The 17,871-nt window shown below is 64.4% G+C and overlaps 1 protein-coding gene across 1 annotated transcript in view; it reads left to right on the top strand.

The window, feature by feature from the left end:
- RAI1 (retinoic acid induced 1) overlaps positions 1–16,892 on the top strand; it is a 107,532-nt gene extending 90,640 nt beyond the window's left edge. The window contains exons 2-5 of the mRNA XM_036278447.1: positions 3,388–8,887; positions 11,866–11,959; positions 16,015–16,064; positions 16,518–16,892. Coding sequence (XP_036134340.1) covers positions 3,404–8,887; positions 11,866–11,959; positions 16,015–16,064; positions 16,518–16,532 — 5,643 coding nt within the window. The 5' untranslated portion in view covers positions 3,388–3,403 and the 3' untranslated portion in view covers positions 16,533–16,892. The remainder of the gene's footprint in view (positions 1–3,387; positions 8,888–11,865; positions 11,960–16,014; positions 16,065–16,517) is intronic.
- The last annotated feature ends 979 nt before the right edge of the window (positions 16,893–17,871 follow it).

Below are 17,871 nucleotides of genomic sequence, written 5' to 3'. Positions count from 1 at the left end.
TCCCTGAGGCTGCCATGGTGACCGCAGGTGCCCCCATTGCCCATAGGTGGACCTCCCTACGGTGGGTCTGTTCCTCCAGTCAACGTGGGGCCTGGCCTGGCTGTCGGGCCTTCTGGGTCGCAGGGGGACCTGGGAAATGTCAGCTGCCAGCACCCATTGCCTCTCCTTGCAGCACCCTTGCTGTGGGGCTCGTGAGATGCCGCCCTAAAATGGGAATTCCTGGTGTGGGGTGCAGGTGAGGGCGTCTGTCCTTGGTCTGGTCACTGCTCCTGCTGGAGGCACCCAGTGAAGAGGTCTTCCCCAGGGACTCATGTGCAAGAGGCTAATCTCACGTGTTTTTTTTTTTTTTACAGAGGGAGAGAGGTTAGAAACATCGATCAGCTGCCTCCTGCACACCCCCTCGTGGGGATCGAGCCCGCAACCCGGGCCTGTGCCCTGCCTGGGAGTGGAACCGGGACCTCTCAGTCCATGGGGCACACGGCTGGCTCGCCTTGTTCTGTGAAGGGCAGGACTGTGGCCATTCACTGAGCAGTGTGGCCATTCGCAGCCAAGGGCGCCCCTCACTCTGGGGGGACAGGGAGAGGGCTGGGGTTTGCCTGAGAGAGCGGCTGAGGCCACGTTCAGCTGCCAAAGGCCCTTGGGGACTGCTTGCCTTGCATTGTGGCGGAGTGGGGTCTGACCCCGTCCCAGCTCTCCACTCCCCGCCCAGTTTATGGCTGGGGGGGGGGGGGGTTGCAGTGAGACCCACAGCTGTGCTCAGGGAGCTCCTGGGCCTTGGATGCCAGGCGGGGCCCTGAACCAGCCTCCAGTGCCTGTTCCTGAGCCCGGCTGCTTCCTGGACCAGTGCCTGGGAAGGCCATTCCCAGGAGCTGTCGGGAGTGCACGGCGTCTGCAGGACGGACTTCCTCCTGTCCCTCCTTCCTTCCTCCAGCCCGGGTGCCCAGACCTTCAGAGACAGGCCTTGACCCTGTGTCTGGGAGAAGAGGCAGGTGGGGAAGCTGGGCTGGCAGGAGACCTGTGAGGAGTGTTAGGGTGCCCACCCCGACTCCGACCGTTCTCCCTTCGGCATAACCCGCGGAGGTCAAATCCCCAGTCTGCCCCTCTCCCCTCCCCAAGTTCAAAGGTCACCATTTTTCTGCCAGGGGGACCTCTTTCTGCCCCCTCCCCATGATGCCGCCCCCCCCCCAGCCCCTCTGCCTGCCTCTTTCCTTGTCTTTTCCTGGTGTTCTTGAAAAGTAATCATAATCATAATAATTAATGACGGTGCCCATGGCCGCTCTTAAAGACACAGAGCCCTGTTTTCTGCTGGCAGAGCGGCTGCCCCTGAGTGGGCCTTTGATGGCATGCCTTTGTTCCTCCTCCCTGCCCCTCGGTGGAGGTTGGTGCCGGCGAGGGTTTTGGCTGCTGCTCCATCAGGCGCCGGGCCTTTCGTATTTTAATTGAACTGTCTCTTCTTAGAGATAGATGCTCTCACCACATCCCGCTGCTTGTGTGTGTGTGCTGGGAAACCCGCCTGCCGTCCAGCTCGGCTAAATTAAAAGACACAGCAGCTGGACTGATTAAAGCTGGGGGAGGGGCCGGACACCGGTCCTCGCACTTTCCCTTTTTAAATAATGTTTCTGGGTAATGCGTTTGGAGAATGTGAAAAAAGAGAGCTGCCGAAACGTTAATGATATCCACAGGACGCTCAGCGGGAGCGGAGGGCGACCCGACTGATAGAAGCTGGAACATAATTCGTGCAGCTCCGCGAGGCGCAGCCCTCAGAGTGGGCCCGGGTGTGGCCTTCCTGGCTGTAAACTCGCGTGGGCAGCGGGCCGTGGGTGGCGGAGTCAGCGGCTAGGGGGTGCTCTGTCCTGAGCAGGGGTGCCTCCACCTGCTGGCCCAGGTGTGGGCACGCCTGCTGGGGCGAAGGGGCCCTGCCTGGGCAGCCCTGTGGGGTCTGGTGGGCGGGTCAGGAGGCGCAGGGCTGTCCACCCGCAGCTCCTCTGGGCTGGCGTGTCACACGCACCTCCTGTGGATGATCTGAGCCGGCAGAGCTGGGGTTGAAGTGGGCCAGAGGGCGGGCAGGGCTCCCGTTGCCGGGAATGCTTGAGGAGAATCCGGGAGGGGCGGGAGGGGAGCTGGCCTGGGGGACAGGGAGGTGGACCTTGGGGGCCGTGTGGCTGCCCTGCTAAAGCCCCCCTCTGCTCCCCTCTCCAGCCAGCCCCCAACACGGAGTGTCTGGGTGGGATCCTGGCAAAAAAGAGGGGTGAGCTGGACCTCTTGGGGGCAGTCCCTCCCTCTGTCCTTCCATGTGGCTTTCTGTCTCCTTTCCCTTCTCACATCTGTGTGTCCGTCTGTCTTGCCGGTGTCCCCTGATGTCGTGCGGGTCTGTCCTGCAGCCCTGGAATCTTGTAGCCACGGCCGGCGCCCCAGTGCTGTCCTGGGGGCCTGGGGGTGCAGGCATGGCTGAGTCCTGGTCTCTCTGTCCCCCATCCCCGACCCCAGCCCTGGCTGTGGGTAAATCCTGAGCCTTTTGGGGTGACCAGGCCCTCGGCCAGCTGGGAGAATCTACAGCCTGGATGCTGAGGCGGCCGCTTTGTGAGTCGTCGCTCTGCCCCGGGGTAGGTTAGACCCCAGCCCCTAAAATCACAAACAGATGGGCTCATGACCTGGGCCTGACCCTGTGGAGGCCTTAGGGGCTGCCAGGAGGGCCACCGGGGGTGGGGGCTCCGTCAGCAGGCCCTCCCTCACGGGGCCAGCGGTCTGCTTCAGCACCTACGACATCAAAAACGAGGTGGGGGGTGCCACCCTGCGCTTCTGGGAGTCCGAGGGATGTTCACGCCCCCCGCGTCCCTGCTCGCGTGGGCTGGGAGGAGCAGAGGGGTCCGGGGCAGCAGCGGGCGTGTGCCGCAGGCCAAGAGCAGCCCAGGGCCTGGGCGAGCCCTTTCCGTCCTCAGGCTGGCCTGGGTCGTGCTGCACTGCCGAGCTGGGCCGAGATCACAGGATCCAGCGGCCCCGGGGGACAGGGGAGCGGGAATTGCTGTGCTGAATGGTTTTGAGCTGTCAGGAAAGGGCTTGGGGTGGCCGGATGGGGAGAGCTGGAGAGCCGGCCAGGGGAGGGAGGGTGGTCTCACCGGGTGGCCTGGAGCGTTGGGCATCTGGGTGTCAGGGCTCGGCTGCGGGGTGATGTCGGTGGGAGTCACAGAGCGTCCCTCCCCACCACAGAAGCTGTCAGTGTGCTCAGCTGCGGGGGCGCCCGGGCAGAGGGAGTTATGGGGAGAGGGCAGGGCGGGGTGAGGGGGGCGGCAGGTTTTCTGGGGTAAAAGGAGACGGCCCATCTGAATCACTCTCCCTCTGCCCCTTTCGTACCCGCCCCTGCTCCCTGTCCCCCTCCTCTCTTCACAGATAACCAGCCCGAGTCATGCAGTCTTTTCGAGAAAGGTGTGGTTTCCATGGCAAGCAGCAGAACTACCAGCAGACCTCACAGGACACCTCGCGCCTGGAGAATTACAGGCAGCCGAGCCAGGCCGGGCTGAGCTGTGATCGGCAGAGGCTGCTGGCCAAGGACTACTACAGCCCACAGCCCTACGCGGGCTACGAGGGCAGTGTGGGCGCTCCTGGTGGCACTGCCCGCGGCGGCAAGGGGCTGCCGGCACAGCAGGCCCTGCAGGGGCGGCCGGTGTTCTCCGGCTACGGCGTCCAGGACAGCAGCCCTTACCCAGGCCGCTATGCCAGCGAGGAGAGCCTGCAGGCCTGGGGGGCCCCCCAGCCGCCAACCCCCCAGCCACAGCCCCTGCCAGGGGGGGTGGGCAAATACGAGGAGAACCTGATGAAAAAGACCGCGGTGCCCCCGGGCAGGCAGTACCCCGAGCAGGGTGCCCAGCTGCCCTTCCGGGCTCACCCCCTGCACGCCCAGCCCCAGCCCCCGCAGCCGCTGGCCTATGCCAAGCTGCAGAGGCAGAAGCTGCAGAACGACGTGGCCTCGGCCCTGCCCTTTCCGCAGGCCAGCCACTTCGCCCAGCAGTCGCAGTCCTTCCCCCCATCCTCCACCTACGCAGCCGCTGGCCAGGGTGGCGGGCAGGCCGCCCACCCCTACAAGAGCTGCACAGCGCCGGCTGCCCAGCCCCAGCCCCACGACAGGTCGCTGACGGCCAGCGCCAGCCTGGGCTCCGGGCAGGGCGTGCAGAACCTCCATGCCTACCCGTCTGGCCGCCTCAGCTACACCCAGAAGCAGCAGCAGCAGCAGCAGCAGCAGCAGCAGCAGCAGCAGCAACAAGCCCTTCAGAGCCGACACCACGCCCAGGAAACCCTCCATTACCAAAACCTTGCCAAGTACCAACACTACGGGCAGCAAGGCCCGGGCTACTGCCAGCCAGACACGGCCATCAGGACCCCGGAGCAGTACTACCAGACCTTCAGCCCCAGCTCCAGCCACTCACCCGCCCGCTCCATGGGCCGCTCCCCATCCTACAGCTCCACCCCGTCACCCCTGATGCCGAACCTCGAGAGCTTCCCCTACAACCAGCAGCCGCTCAGCACCGGGGCCTTCCCTGCCGCCGGCATCACCGACCACAGCCACTTCATGCCCCTGCTGAACCCGTCCCCGACGGACGCCACCAGCTCCGTGGACGCCCAGGCCAGCAACTGCAAGACGCTGCCGAAGGACAAGCTGCCCGAGAGCCTGCTGTCTGACCTCAGCCTGCAGAGCCTCACCGCCCTGACCTCGCAGGTGGAGAACATCTCCACCACCGTGCAGCAGCTGCTGCTCTCCAAGGCAGCCATGCCCCAGCGGAAGGGCGTCAAGAACCTGGTGTCCAGGACCCCCGAGCAGCACAAGAGCCAGCGCTGCAGCCCCGAGGGCGGCGGCTACTCGGCCGAGCAGGTGGGCACGCCGCAGTCCAGCCACGAGCCTCCGGAGACCGACTACCTGAGCGGCTCCGAGGACCCACTGGAGCGTGGCTTCCTCTACTGCAGCCAGGCCCGCGGCAGCCCTGCCAGGGTCAACAGCACCTCCAAGGCCAAGCCCGAGTCCGTGTCCACCTGCTCAGTGACCTCGCCGGACGACATGTCCACCAAGTCCGACGACTCCTTCCACAGCCTGCACGGCGGCTTGCCGCTCGACAGCTTCTCCAAGTTCGTGGCGGGCGAGCAGGACTGCCCGCGGCTGCTGCTCAGCGCCCTGGCGCAGGAGGACCTGGCCTCCGAGATCCTGGGCCTGCAGGAGGCCATGGGCGACAAGGCCGACAAGGCCTGGGCCGAGGCGCCCGGCCTCGCCAAGGACGCCGGCAAGCCGCCCTTCGCGCTGGAGAACCACAGCGCCTGCCTGGACTCCATGGCCAAGGGCGCGTGGCCCCGGCCCGGGGCGCCCGAGGCCCTGCCGACATCCTTACAGCTGGACGAGGGAGGCAGCGCCAAGGACGTCAGCCCAGGGCTGTTCGAAGACCCAGCTGTGGGCTTTGTCACCCCGGACCTGAAGAAGACCCCTGGGCCCCTCTCCTTCGGCCCCAGGTCCGCCCTTGGGGCTGCCCCTTCGGACCCCCCCACAGCAGCTTTTGACTGCTTCCCGGATACCACCACCGCCGGCTCTGCAGACAGCGCCAACCCCTTCTCCTGGCCCGAGGAGAACCTGGGGGACGCCTGTCCTCGGTGGGGGCTGCACCCCAGCGAGCTCACCAAAGGTCTGGAGCAGGGTGGGAAGGCCGCGGACGGCATGGGCAAGGACAGCGCCCACGAGGCGTCCGCCTGCCTGGGCTTCCAGGAGGAGGCGCCCCCTGGGGAGAAGGCCCAGGACTCCAAGCAGGAGGAGGTGGGCGGGGTGAAGGAGGAGGCTGGCGGGCTGCTGCAGTGCCCCGAGGTGGGCAAAGCCGACGCCTGGCTGGAGGACGGGAGACACTGCTGCTCGGCTGCGGACTTCGGGGACCTCCCGCTGCTGCCGCCCTCCGGCCGGAAGGAGGACCTGGAGGCCGAGGAGTACTCCTCCCTGTGTGAGCTGCTGGGCAGCCCCGAGCAGAGGCCCAGCTTGGACCCCCTGTCGCCGAAGGCTCCGCTGATGTGCACCAAGGAGGAGGTGGAAGGGGTGCTGGACCCCAAGGCCGGCTGGGGCTCCCCATGCCACCTCTCGGGGGGCTCCGTCCTCTTGCTGGGCCCCACCGTTGGCACCGAGTCCAAGGTCCAGAGCTGGTTTGAGTCCTCCTTGTCCCACATGGACCCCGGGGAAGAAGGGCCCAGTGGGGCATTGGCTCCAGGGGACCCCAGCACCCTGGCCCCGGAGGCCGCCTTGGTGCAGAAGCCAAACAAGCCTGCGGTTCCCGAGGCTCCCATCGCTAAGAAAGAACCTGTACCGCGCGGCAAAAGCTTACGGAGCAGACGGGTACACCGGGGCCTTCCTGAGGCCGAGGACTCCCCATGCCGGGCGCCCGTTCTGCCCAAAGACTTCCTGCTCCCAGAGTCCTGCACAGGGCCCCCCCAGGGACAGATGGAAGGGGCAGGGACCCCAGGCCGGGGCGCCTCAGAAGGGCTCCCCAGGATGTGCACCCGCTCCTTCACAGCCCTGAGTGAGCCCCGAACACCCGGACCCCCAGGACTGACCACCACCCCTGCCCCCCCAGATAAACTGGGGGGCAAGCAGCGGGCTGCCTTCAAGTCTGGCAAGCGGGTGGGAAAGCCCTCCCCCAAGGCGGCATCCAGCCCCAGTAACCCTGCAGCCCTGCCCGTGGCCTCCGACAGCAGCCCCATGGGCTCCAAGACCAAGGAGACAGACTCGCCCAGCACGCCCGGCAGGGACCAGCGCTCTATGATCCTTCGGTCCCGCACCAAAACCCAGGAGGTCTTCCCCTGCAAGCGGCGGCGGCCCTCGGAGAGCCGGGTCCCCAGCTGCCGCACCGCCAAGAAGCCCCTTACCATCAACCACTTGCCTGCCCCGTTCAAGGTCCCTGGCAGTTCCCCGAAGGAGGGCAGGGCCAGCCAGCGGGCCAGGGTCCCGAAGCCCAGTGCAGGCAGCAAGCTTCCTGATCGGCCCCTCCACACACTCAAAAGGAAGTCAGCCTTCATGGCACCGGTCCCCACCAAGAAGCGGAACCTGGTCTTACGGAGCAGCCGAGGGGACGTGAAGGAGGAGCCGGCCGAGGGTTCCCCCACCCTCTTCAAAAGGATGTCTTCTCCCAAGAAAGCCAAGCCTGCCAAGGGCAGTAGCGAGCCCGCCTCGAAGCCCCTCTCCCCAGACACCCCTGACTCCTGTCTCAAGCTGGCCTCACGGGTGGCCTTCCAGGGGGCCATGAAGACCAAGGTGCTGCCGCCTCGGAAGGGCCGGGGCCTGAAGCTGGAGGCCATCGTGCAGAAGATCACCTCGCCCAGCCTGAAGAAGTTCGCGTGCAAAGCGCCGGGGCCCACTCCTGGAAACCCGCTGAGCCCCACCCTCTCAGAGAAGGACCGTGGGCTCAAGAGTGCCAGGGGCAGCCCTGTGGGGGCAGAAGGTCTCCTGAATGTGGGCACCGGGCAGAAGTTCCTGGCCGCTTCAGGGACCGACCCGTTCTGCAGAAGTGCAGCCAACAGATCCTTAAAAGGCAAACTCATAAACAATAAGAAATTGTCCTCGAATGACTGTTTCAAAACTGAGGACTTCATGTCCCCAGAGGCCCTGCCACCTGGGAGGACTGTCCTGGTGCCGAAGAAAAGGAGCCGGAAGGGCAGAGCTGGGGCCCTAGGACTCCCCAAAGGTCCCCTGGAGAAGCAGCCCCATCTAGGCCCTGCTCTGCTCTTGACTCCCCGAGACAGGGCCAACACCATGCAGGGTGGCGGTGAGGACAGCTCTGGTGGAGGAAGTAAGAAGCCAAAGATGGAGGAGCTGGGCCTGACCCCCCAGCCCCCCGAGGGCAGGTCCTGCCAGCCCCAGATGCGGGCACAGAAGCAGCCCGGCCACGCCAACTACAGCAGCTATTCCAAGCGAAAGCGCCTTGCTCGGGGCCGGGCCAAGAATACCAGCTCCTCCCCCTGCAGGGGGCGTGCCAAGCGGAGGAGGCAGCAGCAAGTGCTACCCCTGGATCCCGCAGAGCCTGAAATCCGCCTCAAGTACATTTCCTCGTGCAAGCGGCTCCGAGCAGACAGCCGCACCCCAGCCTTCTCGCCCTTCGTGCGGGTTGAGAAGCGAGATGCGCTCACCACCGTATGCACTGTTGTCAACTCCCCGGGGGAGGAGCCCAAGCCCCACCGGAAACCCGCCTCCTCTGCCTCCTCATCTTCGTCCTCCTCCTCATCCTCCCTAGATGCCGCGGGGGCCTCTCTGGCCACACTCCCTGGAGGTTCTGTCCTGCAGCCCCGGCCCTCTCTGCCCCTCTCCTCCACCATGCACCTGGGGCCCGTGGTTTCCAAGGCCCTGAGTACCTCTTGCCTTGTTTGCTGCCTCTGCCAAAACCCGTCCAACTTCAAGGACCTCGGGGACCTCTGTGGACCTTACTACCCTGAACACTGCCTCCCCAAAAAGAAGCCAAAACTCAAGGAGAAGGCGCGGCCGGAGGGCCCCTGCGAGGAGGCCTCGCTGCCCCCCGAGAGAACACTCAAGGGCCTCGAGTGTGCAGCCGCCGCCACCGGAAAGCCCCCCCGGCCAGAGGGCCCGGCCGACCCGGCCAAGCCGGGCTCGGGCTCTCTGCGCACCAGTGCCCGGGGTCTGTCCCGGCGGCTGCAGAGCTGCTACTGCTGCGACGGCCGAGGGGACGGCGGCGAGGAAGCGGCCCCCGCCGCTGACAAGACCCGCAAGCACGAGTGTGACAAGGGGGCGCCCGCAGAGCCCGGCGGGGACACCCAGGAGCACTGGGTGCACGAGGCCTGCGCGGTGTGGACCGGTGGGGTCTACCTCGTGGCCGGAAAGCTCTTTGGGCTGCAGGAGGCCATGAAAGTGGCCTTGGACATGGTAAGAGGCCAGCCCCGCCGGGGCGGGGGCTCCGGTGCCGCAGGACTGGCGGGTGGGCGGGCGGCTGGGCAGGGAGCCCCTTGCACCTCCAGCACAACGGTTTGGACCCCACATACCATAGTGACAAGTTAATGTCTGAGGATCTTGGGGGCAGTTGAAACACACCCCAGGTTGAGACAGAATATACTCACCCAGCCCTGTCCCAGGCTTCCACTCGGGTCCCCTGGCGCCTCCCAAACCGGTGCCCACCGTACACACCTGGCATCTTCCAGCTCCAGGCCCACCTGGCCCTGTCTGCTCATGTCATCAGCCGAGATCTGAGGCCCAGAGGACGAGAGGCTCCCTAGAACTGAATGTCAGGGTGCCCCACAGAAGCAGGCTACCCTAGCTCGAGTCCCCTGAGATGGAGCTGGGCAGGGACTGGGGACAAGCCCCGGGACGGCAGAGCCCTCAGGCGGGGTGGTCAGGGGCCTCTCCTGGGCGGTCCTGCGGGGCCCCTTGGCGATGTCTTGGTTCAGGTGCCAGCGCCCCCCTGGCCATCTGTCCATCTCCTCGTCTCTGGGGGGCCGGGGAGCTCCAGCTCGCGGGCGGGCTCAGGGCGATGGCTGTGGAAGTCACCGAGACCTGCCTGTGCCGTTGATGTTTCGGGTCCAGAGCTGGTGACAGGACAGGGCATGTCACCCCCCAGTGACTCCACTCGGTCACTGCTGGGCTGTCCTCATTCCCCCCTCTGCGGGGTGCCAGGAGGCACTTGGGCGGGGCACGGGGCAGCGTTCTCTCTGAGGCCCGAGCTCGGCTGCCGGCGGCCCGTGGTCTCACAGAGGGACACGGGCACTGCCCCGCCCCCCATGGCCTGTGCCCTGCTCCTTGGCTACCCCAGCCCCGCCCAGCCACAGACTGGCCGTGGCCGCTGCGGGTGGGTGGCTGCCAGGGCCCCTGTGGCTCCTGTACCCAGCCCGCTGCAGGGGACACGTAGAGACGTCTCCATGCCCAGGGGTCCTGCCCACAGTCTCCGTCCTGACCTAGGGAACCTGGCCCCCACAGGTAGGGCATCTGCCACTTTTCCGGGCCCTGGCGTGCTGCCCTCTTCCCCTCAGTCATTATTCCCTCCTTCCTGCTGTCCCTGGTCATCAATCCTGAAGCAGGTTCAAGTCACTCCTGTCCTTGGAAATGACACCAGCCCGCACATCCTGGCCCCAGTGGGCAGCTGCCCCGCCCCCGCTGCTCAGAGCCGGCTCCTGAGGCCTCGCCCGGTGCTCAGCCAGCCCCCCCCACACCAGCCAACAGCATCTCCCTGCCCCCCTGAAGCTGCTCAGATGGGACCCAAAGGGCGTCCCTGCCAGAGATGGTCCTGGGCCCTGCTGGGGTGGGTTCTGGGACCCCAGGCAAAGAACCACCCTGTGAGCCTCAGATGTCACTCCCGTTAGCAGATTGGGGGTCTGTGTAGATGGCCTGCCCTCCCCAGCTGCACCAGGCTCCCAGCCCACACCCCATCCAACCCAGTGCGTGAACCCCACTTCTCTCTGGAGGAAAGTGGGTCCACGAACACCCTTCTTCTATGTCTCCTCCTGGGAGCCCCACTCAAACCTGCTGTCCCGAGCCCTGCCATGCCCGCCTCCTGGGACCTGTCCGCCCGTCTGCCCGGAGTCCAGCCATGCCCGGGACGGCGGACCAGCCTCCTCCTCTGAGGCCTGGCGGTGGATCCCTGAGCAGGTTCATGAGCCACACCCCTCTTAGCAGGGGGTCAGAGCCCTGCACCCCCATTTCTTTACATCTGCAACTTCTCAGGGTTTTGGGGAACCTCAGTGCAGCGAGAGGGGCTGTCACCCCAAAGAGCCCCTGGTGACTACCCTTCTGCGATCAGGTACCCGAGGGCTTCTCATGGGCTGGACACAGGCCTGGTCTGGGGCCTCCACTCCTGCTCCCTCTCCCCTTTTCGGGCTAGGAATTGGGGTGGGAGACATGGGGCCGCAGAGCCCAGGAGGTCTCAGCCTGACCAGAAGGCAGCTGCCTGTTCAGAGGTACCATGTGAACCCCATGTCCCCGAGTGTACCCTGCCCCCTCCGCCCCTCCCTACCCCCCACTTGCTGCAGAGGAAGCTGCCAGGCATTTCTCAGGCTAGGTCTGTGAAGGATGGGAGAAGACTTCATCTCTGCCTTTCTCCCCGCTGGGGGGGGGTCTCCCCCAGTCCTGGCCCCACCCAGCAGTGTGGGGTGGGGTTCACCAGCACCCAGTTGCAGGGCTCAAAACCCAACCCAGCTGTTCATGGGCTGTGTGCCCTCAGGCCAGTTACTCAGCCTCTCTGAGCTCTCCTTGGTAACCGGGGTGAAAAAACAGTAACACCCACTTCAGAAGGTGGTTAGGAGGTGGCTTCCCAGCATGCCTGGCGCGTCGTGGCTGCGGGTGCTTGTCCCTGGCCTGGCACCTTCGGTGCCTCCGCCCTCTGCCTCTACCTGAGCGTCCTCTAGGCTGCATGGTTTGGGGCCCACCTGCCCTCCCCACCCCAGGGTTTGCGTCCCGTGTCCAAGGGCCACCTGGCCTTGTCATCCTGTCCTGGCTGTTTCGGTCCAGGCTGGAGCAGGTGCGGGTACCCCCGCTCAGCAGACCACGGTCTGAGACCCAGGGTGGGCACCAGGAGGCCTTGTCATCCGCGGGGCACACACTCTCACGTAGTGTCCGTGCCCATCCCTGTGGGAGGCACGAGCGGGCGTGGCTTCAAGTCAGCGCAGACTGCAGAGCTGGGATCCACGCCCTGGTCCACCAGCAGCCACTCCTCCCGCCCAAAGGGCTCCCCGCCAGGGCAGCATGCGGGGGCTGGCATGCCTCATCCTGGGGGCATTTGCACCTCATTCTGAGCCTCCTTCCAGCTGGTTTTCAGGGACCACTTTGTGGGAAGGAGGGGACCGGGCAGGGCCTCTCTGTGAAGCCCCTGCCCAGCCCCTCAGTGGCACACTTACCCGTCTTTTCTTTGCTCACAGACTTGTTCCAGCTGCCAAGAAGCCGGGGCGACCATTGGGTGCTGCCACAAAGGATGCACCCACACCTACCATTACCCGTGTGCCAGTGATGCAGGTAAGAGCCAGCCTAGGGGGAGGGGAAGTCCCTCCAGGGGGACCCTGGCACAGTTCCTTGAACCTGGCCCCCCTTGAACCCTCGGCGTCCCCCCTCTCCTGCTCCAGCAGCCCTTCCTCTCTTCCTCTATATCAGACCTGTGCCAGGCAGAGTTAGGGACACGGAGATGAGTCTGTCCCCAGCCACCAGTCTAAGGGATGCCCAGAGGCATAAACTACAAGATGGAGAGCTGTTTGAAAAACTGTCATTGCCAGGGTTCCGATCTCACAGAGGAAGTGGTCCTGGGGCTGGGGCTTTGAAGGATGAATAGGAGTTTGCTGGGCAGAGAAAAGGGGGAAGGATCTACTTCAATAACAAAAGCCAAAGGAGATGGGACGTGAGGTTGCAAACAGGCTGTTTTCAGAGCAGGAGGTTTTAACCAATACTCAGAGACACCTCGTTTTATATGAGGGACGATATTGTTTATGGCGGGATTTTAGTCACTGCCAAGAGCAACAGTTTAAGGGGCTCAGAGGCCGCTGTGGCCTGGATTCCGACCTTGGTGAGTGCTCAATGTGTGGGCTTGGCAAGTCTGTTGTCTCTGCTCAGTTTCCCCACCTGTGAAATGGAGCCTTTGGAGAAGTGAGAGAATGAACACGTCCACACATGCAGCCTTGGCTCTGCTCTAGAGCCGACCCCATGACCTCGTGTCTGCACCCGCGCTCCCTCACCCTCCCTTCTCTGGCCTGGGAGGGAAGTGATGTTATCATGATCCTGCCCCTTGGACACCCTCCACCACTCGGGGCCCAGCCCCTGCTTCCCACCTGAATGCCTTGGTCTGTGCCCTGGATGGGCCCCTCCCGGGCTGCTGCGGGCACACACAGCCATGACAGTTCTCTGGCTGGGGAGGGTGAGTGCGGGCGCCCGGCAGGGAGGGAGCTGGCTGGAGGGGGACATGGGTGGGGAGCTGGCTGGAGGGGACAGGGGCGGGGAGCCGGCTGGAGGGGGACAGGGGCGGGGAGCCGGCTGGAGGACTGGAGGGGGACATGGGTGGGGAGCCGGCTGGAGGGGGACACGGGGCGGGGAGCCCGCTGGAGGGGACAGGGGCGGGGAACTGGCTGGAGGGGGACACGGGGACACGGGCGGGGAGCTGGCTGGAGGGGACACTTCTCGCTGACTCCCGACTCCCACTCCGAGCAGCATGGGGCAGATTTTAACTGGACTCTGCCTCACAGCAGTAGCTCCTGAGTGTCCCGCCCCTTCTGCCCTGTTTCTATGCCAGGCCCCACGTCCGGCCCTGCCCTGTCCAGCGGCACCGTATAGACACGTCCCCTTACCCATGGCTGCAGAGTGTAGCACAGACGCACAGAGGCGTGACCCTTTGTCTCCACACCTTGCGCTGTCTCCACCCAGGACTGTGCAGCCCACTGGGGAGCTCACACTGAGTGGGACAGACAGGAACCCGGGGCCCTTGCCCGGAATTGCAGAGGCGAGGAGAGTGTGCTGTGGGAAAGATTCTCTCTGAGCTGGGAGGGAATCCAGGAGGACTTCCAAGAGGAGGCAACATTTGAGCCATGCTGGGAAAGGTCAGGGGAGGTGGGCAGCCACTGGTTAGTGATGCTGGTTATGTTCCAGGTGGGCAGCAACTTTGTGTCCAATGAAGTCTTCAGCAGAGTTCAATAAAAGGGGGATCTCTGTGGAACCCTGGGACTGCGACACGAAGGGGCCTGAGGCTGGGAAGCTGAGATCCTGACACGATCAGACTTTGGGAGAGAACTGGTGGACAGTCCATCCTCCAGCAGGAGAGGAGGGTTCGGGGGCCGACCGCCCGTGTCCCAGAGACCAGGGTGGTCAGCCTGGCGTCCCGCGCGAGGGCAGGTCTGAGGCTGTTGCCCAGCTCCTGGCCCTCCCGAGCACTCGTTGCTTCAACGCCAACCCTTCAGCACTTCTCGGGCGGGCGGGAGTCAGCAGGCGGGCTTTTCTGCTGGCTTCACCCCGGTGGCCCTGGTCAGCGGGGGCGCCCCAACCTGGCCCCAGCTGAGCCTCTGCGTGGGACCACACGGTCCCTGTCACTGCGCTCTGCTGGCCGAAGCTGGTCCCAGTCCAGCCCGCACTCACGGGGTGGGGGATGTGCACCCCGACGGGAGGGGCCGCAGAGCCACCCTGAGAGGACAGTACCCCGGAGGTCTTTCAGCTGTTTTGGCAGCCCATCCCCCACACATGGCAGCTTCTTTTGGGCAGGCTGCATCTGAGGTGTCTGCAGACACAGGAGGGGACCGTGTGGAGGGTTAGGCACCACATTTAATAGTTGGCAGAGGAGGGAGAGGTGGAGCCCGGGCACCCATGGGAGAAGTAAGCCTGGTAGCCAGCAGGAGGTAAGGGAAAATGGGCTTCAGGAGCCACGGAAGGTGGAGGGAGTGAGCTGGGCGGGCATGAGCCCCAGGCCTGTGTCAGCACCTGACCCCTCCCCGCCCCCACCCTTGTCTGCCAGGTGGGGGTATATGGGGCTGTCCAGGGTCTGGGTCAGGCTCTCAGAGACAGGGCCCAGGACTGCCTGCCTGTCCTGCCCCCATTGTCTCGAGAGGCACCGCCGCGGAGCTAGGCAGTGATTTCCAGGGACTGGCAGGGATGCACACTGTGGCTGCCTCCCCACACTCAGCTAGGCCCAGGTCTCCTGGACAGACACCACAGTGGGGCCCGGCACCGAGGACTGGGCTCCTCTCCGTGGCTCCCACCCCACCTGTGTGGACTCTGAGCAGCCAGCTCAGGCTTTTGACTGTAGGGCTTTGGCAGGTGGTCTGTGTGTGGTGGTGGGGGTGTCCTGTGTGTGCGGTGGGCCAGCCTGGGGTGTTAGCCTGTGCTCTTTGGAAAGTGTGACTTTAATCCCAGAAGCATGTCCTGCTGGCCTGAGCTCAGGGAAGGGGAGCTGAGAACCTGCCTCTAGTTGCTGGGCCTGCAGTTCAGGAGCTCTGGGGCCTGAGGTCCCGCAGGGTGGTGGAGAAGGGACACCGCCTCAAAGAGGCCTGGGGCTCCCAGCCTGCTCTCAAGGCTGCAGGTGTGGGGTTGGGGGTTGGAAGATGGATATTTTGTAACCTTGTGTTAAGCACTCTCAACCTTGTGTTAATGCATTCTTGGAATCCTAGCCCGGGGCGGGGGGGGGAGGGGGCGCGGACCTGGCCCACTCATGTGCATTGGGTGCTTCATTTGCATGTGAGTAAGGGTTTGTTATCTTTTGGCTTCAAGGTCTCTTTCCATAAAAAGCAAGAGACAAAGCTAGGGTGTATGTTTGCAGTAATGCCATCTCAAAGAAATAATTTACTTAGATCCACTTGTGACCTGGGGGTACCAATCTGCAAATAAATGGGACTGCATCCAGAGATCTGGAGCATTTGCTCCCTTGCAAAGCTCCCCCTCACTCCAAGCAGCGTGTGATCCCAGCAGGCCAAGAGATGGCAGCAGGCTTGCCCCCACGGCCCCACTCTGCCACCATGCTGCCACAGTGCCACAGCCACGGCCCAGAGCCGCCACAGCTGGCCACGCATGGCAGGGGACTCTCACTGGCCAGCTTGGGCCTCTGGTTACCTGTGGGTTTGGGGGGGGTTGTTCTGAACAGTGCCAGGTGGGCATGGCAGGGAGGGGAATGAGCCCAGGACCAGGCTCACCAGGAGTGGTGGGTGGGGATTCCAGGGGAGGGCCAGGTCCCCTGGCCGGCAGCAGGCCGAAGTGGGCTGAGACTGCCGTGGGCGCGCAGGGGCCCGGTCAGGTGGTGGGTCACCAGGCAGTCGTGACAAGCGTGGCCAGGCGCAGTGTGGGGGCTGAGGGCGGGATCTGTACAGCTGGGGGGCCCCGGGAGGCCCTCAGAATAACCCCGAGCCCAGCGGCCAGGTGGGCCAGAGGACGCGTGAGCAGGCGGCCAGGGCCCACGCTCCGAGTTCGGGCTGGGAGGAGTGCGGACAGCATCCGGCTGCCTCTCTGCGAAGAACCCGCAGTGTAGGGCCTTGTGGGCAGCAGGGCCCCTTCCCGGCCCCACAGACACCGCCAGCTGCCCTGACCACACGCACTTGTCTTCACCACAGGTTGCGTATTCACCGAAGATAACTTTTCTTTGAAATGCCCCAAGCATAAGGTAGGTGACACAGGCCTTCCCGGGAAGGGGTCTAGCCTGGAGGGGGCCCCTTCCTTTCCTTGTTCCCTTGGGACCCAGTGGAGAGAGCTCTCCTTCCCCCATTCCCAGGGCACCAGCCCCTCTGCTCAGGGCCACCAGACTGCTCCAGCCTTCCTGACCCTGAGGCAGCGGTGCCTGGGCAGGCTGGCCCCTCTGGTCCTGAGGACTGCTCACAGACCTGGTGGGTCCTGGGAGCCACTCCAGGTGGGATGCGAAGGGAGGACTGGCAGGGGACTGGACACGGCCGGGTGAGGGCTGGAAGGAAGGAAAGCCTGCGTGGGGCCAGCCGCCTGGCGGAGGGACCCAGCCCCGCTCCCCGGGAGCCTGCTGTGGGTGGGTGGGTCTCGGGGGCGCTAGCCCCTTGCCTGGTTCGGGGGCCAGTAACCAGGGGGGCCGTGTACTCTTCCCCTGCAGAGGCAGCCGTTGTAACACACCCCAAGGGCTGGGAGAGCCGGCGCCTGCCCTCCTGCAGAAGGAGGGGCCCCCTGAGCAGCCCCAGGCCTTTCGGATGCTCCCAGAACTGGTCCATGATCTGTCCCCACCTTGGATCTGGCCGCCTGGGCCCGACCGCGCGTCCCTGCTGGGGAAGGAAACGTCCTGGAGCTGCCTGCTCCCGCCGCCACGCCGGGGCCTGCCCACACCCGCGCCAGGCTCGCAGAGGGAGCCTGCCGAGCAGCCCAACTCCTTGGGGCACCGGGTTCCAGCAGGGGTGGCACATGCCTTGAGCCTGGGAACTGGCTTCTCCACTGGAAGTTCCGAGTCAGTGTGGCACACGTTCCCCGTGGGTGCTGCCGGGTGCCCTGGGGGTGGGGGTCCAGAGGGCCCTGGAAGTGACAGGGTGGCTCCTGGAAGGAGGTGGGGGGTGGGGGGCTGGAGCCGAAGCCTTTCTGGAGAGGGCCAGGCTGAGAGGGGAGAGGGCTGAGCCTTTGGAACCCCAGGGCCCTTGCCACCCAGCATCTGCCAACCCCTCATGCAGTCTGGACAGAGCCAGGGATGTAGGATCCCTGGGTATAAGCTGGACTGGGGGGTACCCCTTTTGCTTCTGTTCTTCCCTTTTCCCATCCTGCACCCCACCCTGGAGCTGGCCTGGGAGCGCACGGAGCTGCCCGAGAACAGCACCTGCAGTGACCGTCCCTCCGCACAGCCACCTTCTCCAGGGACCCAGCCCCTCCTCGGCTGGAGCAGAGACCGCACCCGATCTGTGTACAAGCCTGTGTACCCCTCTATATATATGTTGCATAGAATGTATATATGTCGGGAACATGCTCGCTTCTCCCGTGTCGCTGCCGTCCGCCGTGCTCTCCCCAGCACAGGGCCCTCGCCTGAAAGGGGACCACCACCGGACAGCCTTCCCCAGCAGCCACCACCAGCCCAGGCCCGCCCTCCGCCAGCCCCTCCGCCCTCAGCTCTGTCCGCGCTTTGATAGGCCTGAGGCAGCCCCAGACCGGGCGCCCTAGCAACTTCCTGTACATAGGACTGTAAAATGGTAACCGTGTGTATTATATCTGGCCTCGTTATATAGTGTATATATATGTATACATATACATATATATAATATATATGAAGACTGTAAATGTTAAGACTAGTGTTCTTATTAGTATATTGCTTCACACTGAAGATTGTGTGTATCGAGCTGTTTCTAAAAGATGTTTATTTTCCTTAAGAGTAAAAAACAGTCATTGCATTCAGAAAAAAAGTCAATAAAGATACGATTGTTTTGGAAGTCTGCAGCCCGTGCATTCCGACCAGATTCTGCTGGGAAGAGGGG

Source organism: Molossus molossus, unplaced genomic scaffold, assembly GCF_014108415.1.
Source record: "Molossus molossus isolate mMolMol1 unplaced genomic scaffold, mMolMol1.p scaffold_m16_p_28, whole genome shotgun sequence".
NCBI classification, from domain to species: Eukaryota; Metazoa; Chordata; class Mammalia; order Chiroptera; family Molossidae; genus Molossus; species Molossus molossus.
The sequence above is the reverse complement of the archived record's forward strand: the minus strand, read 5'-3'. Positions and strand labels throughout refer to the sequence as shown.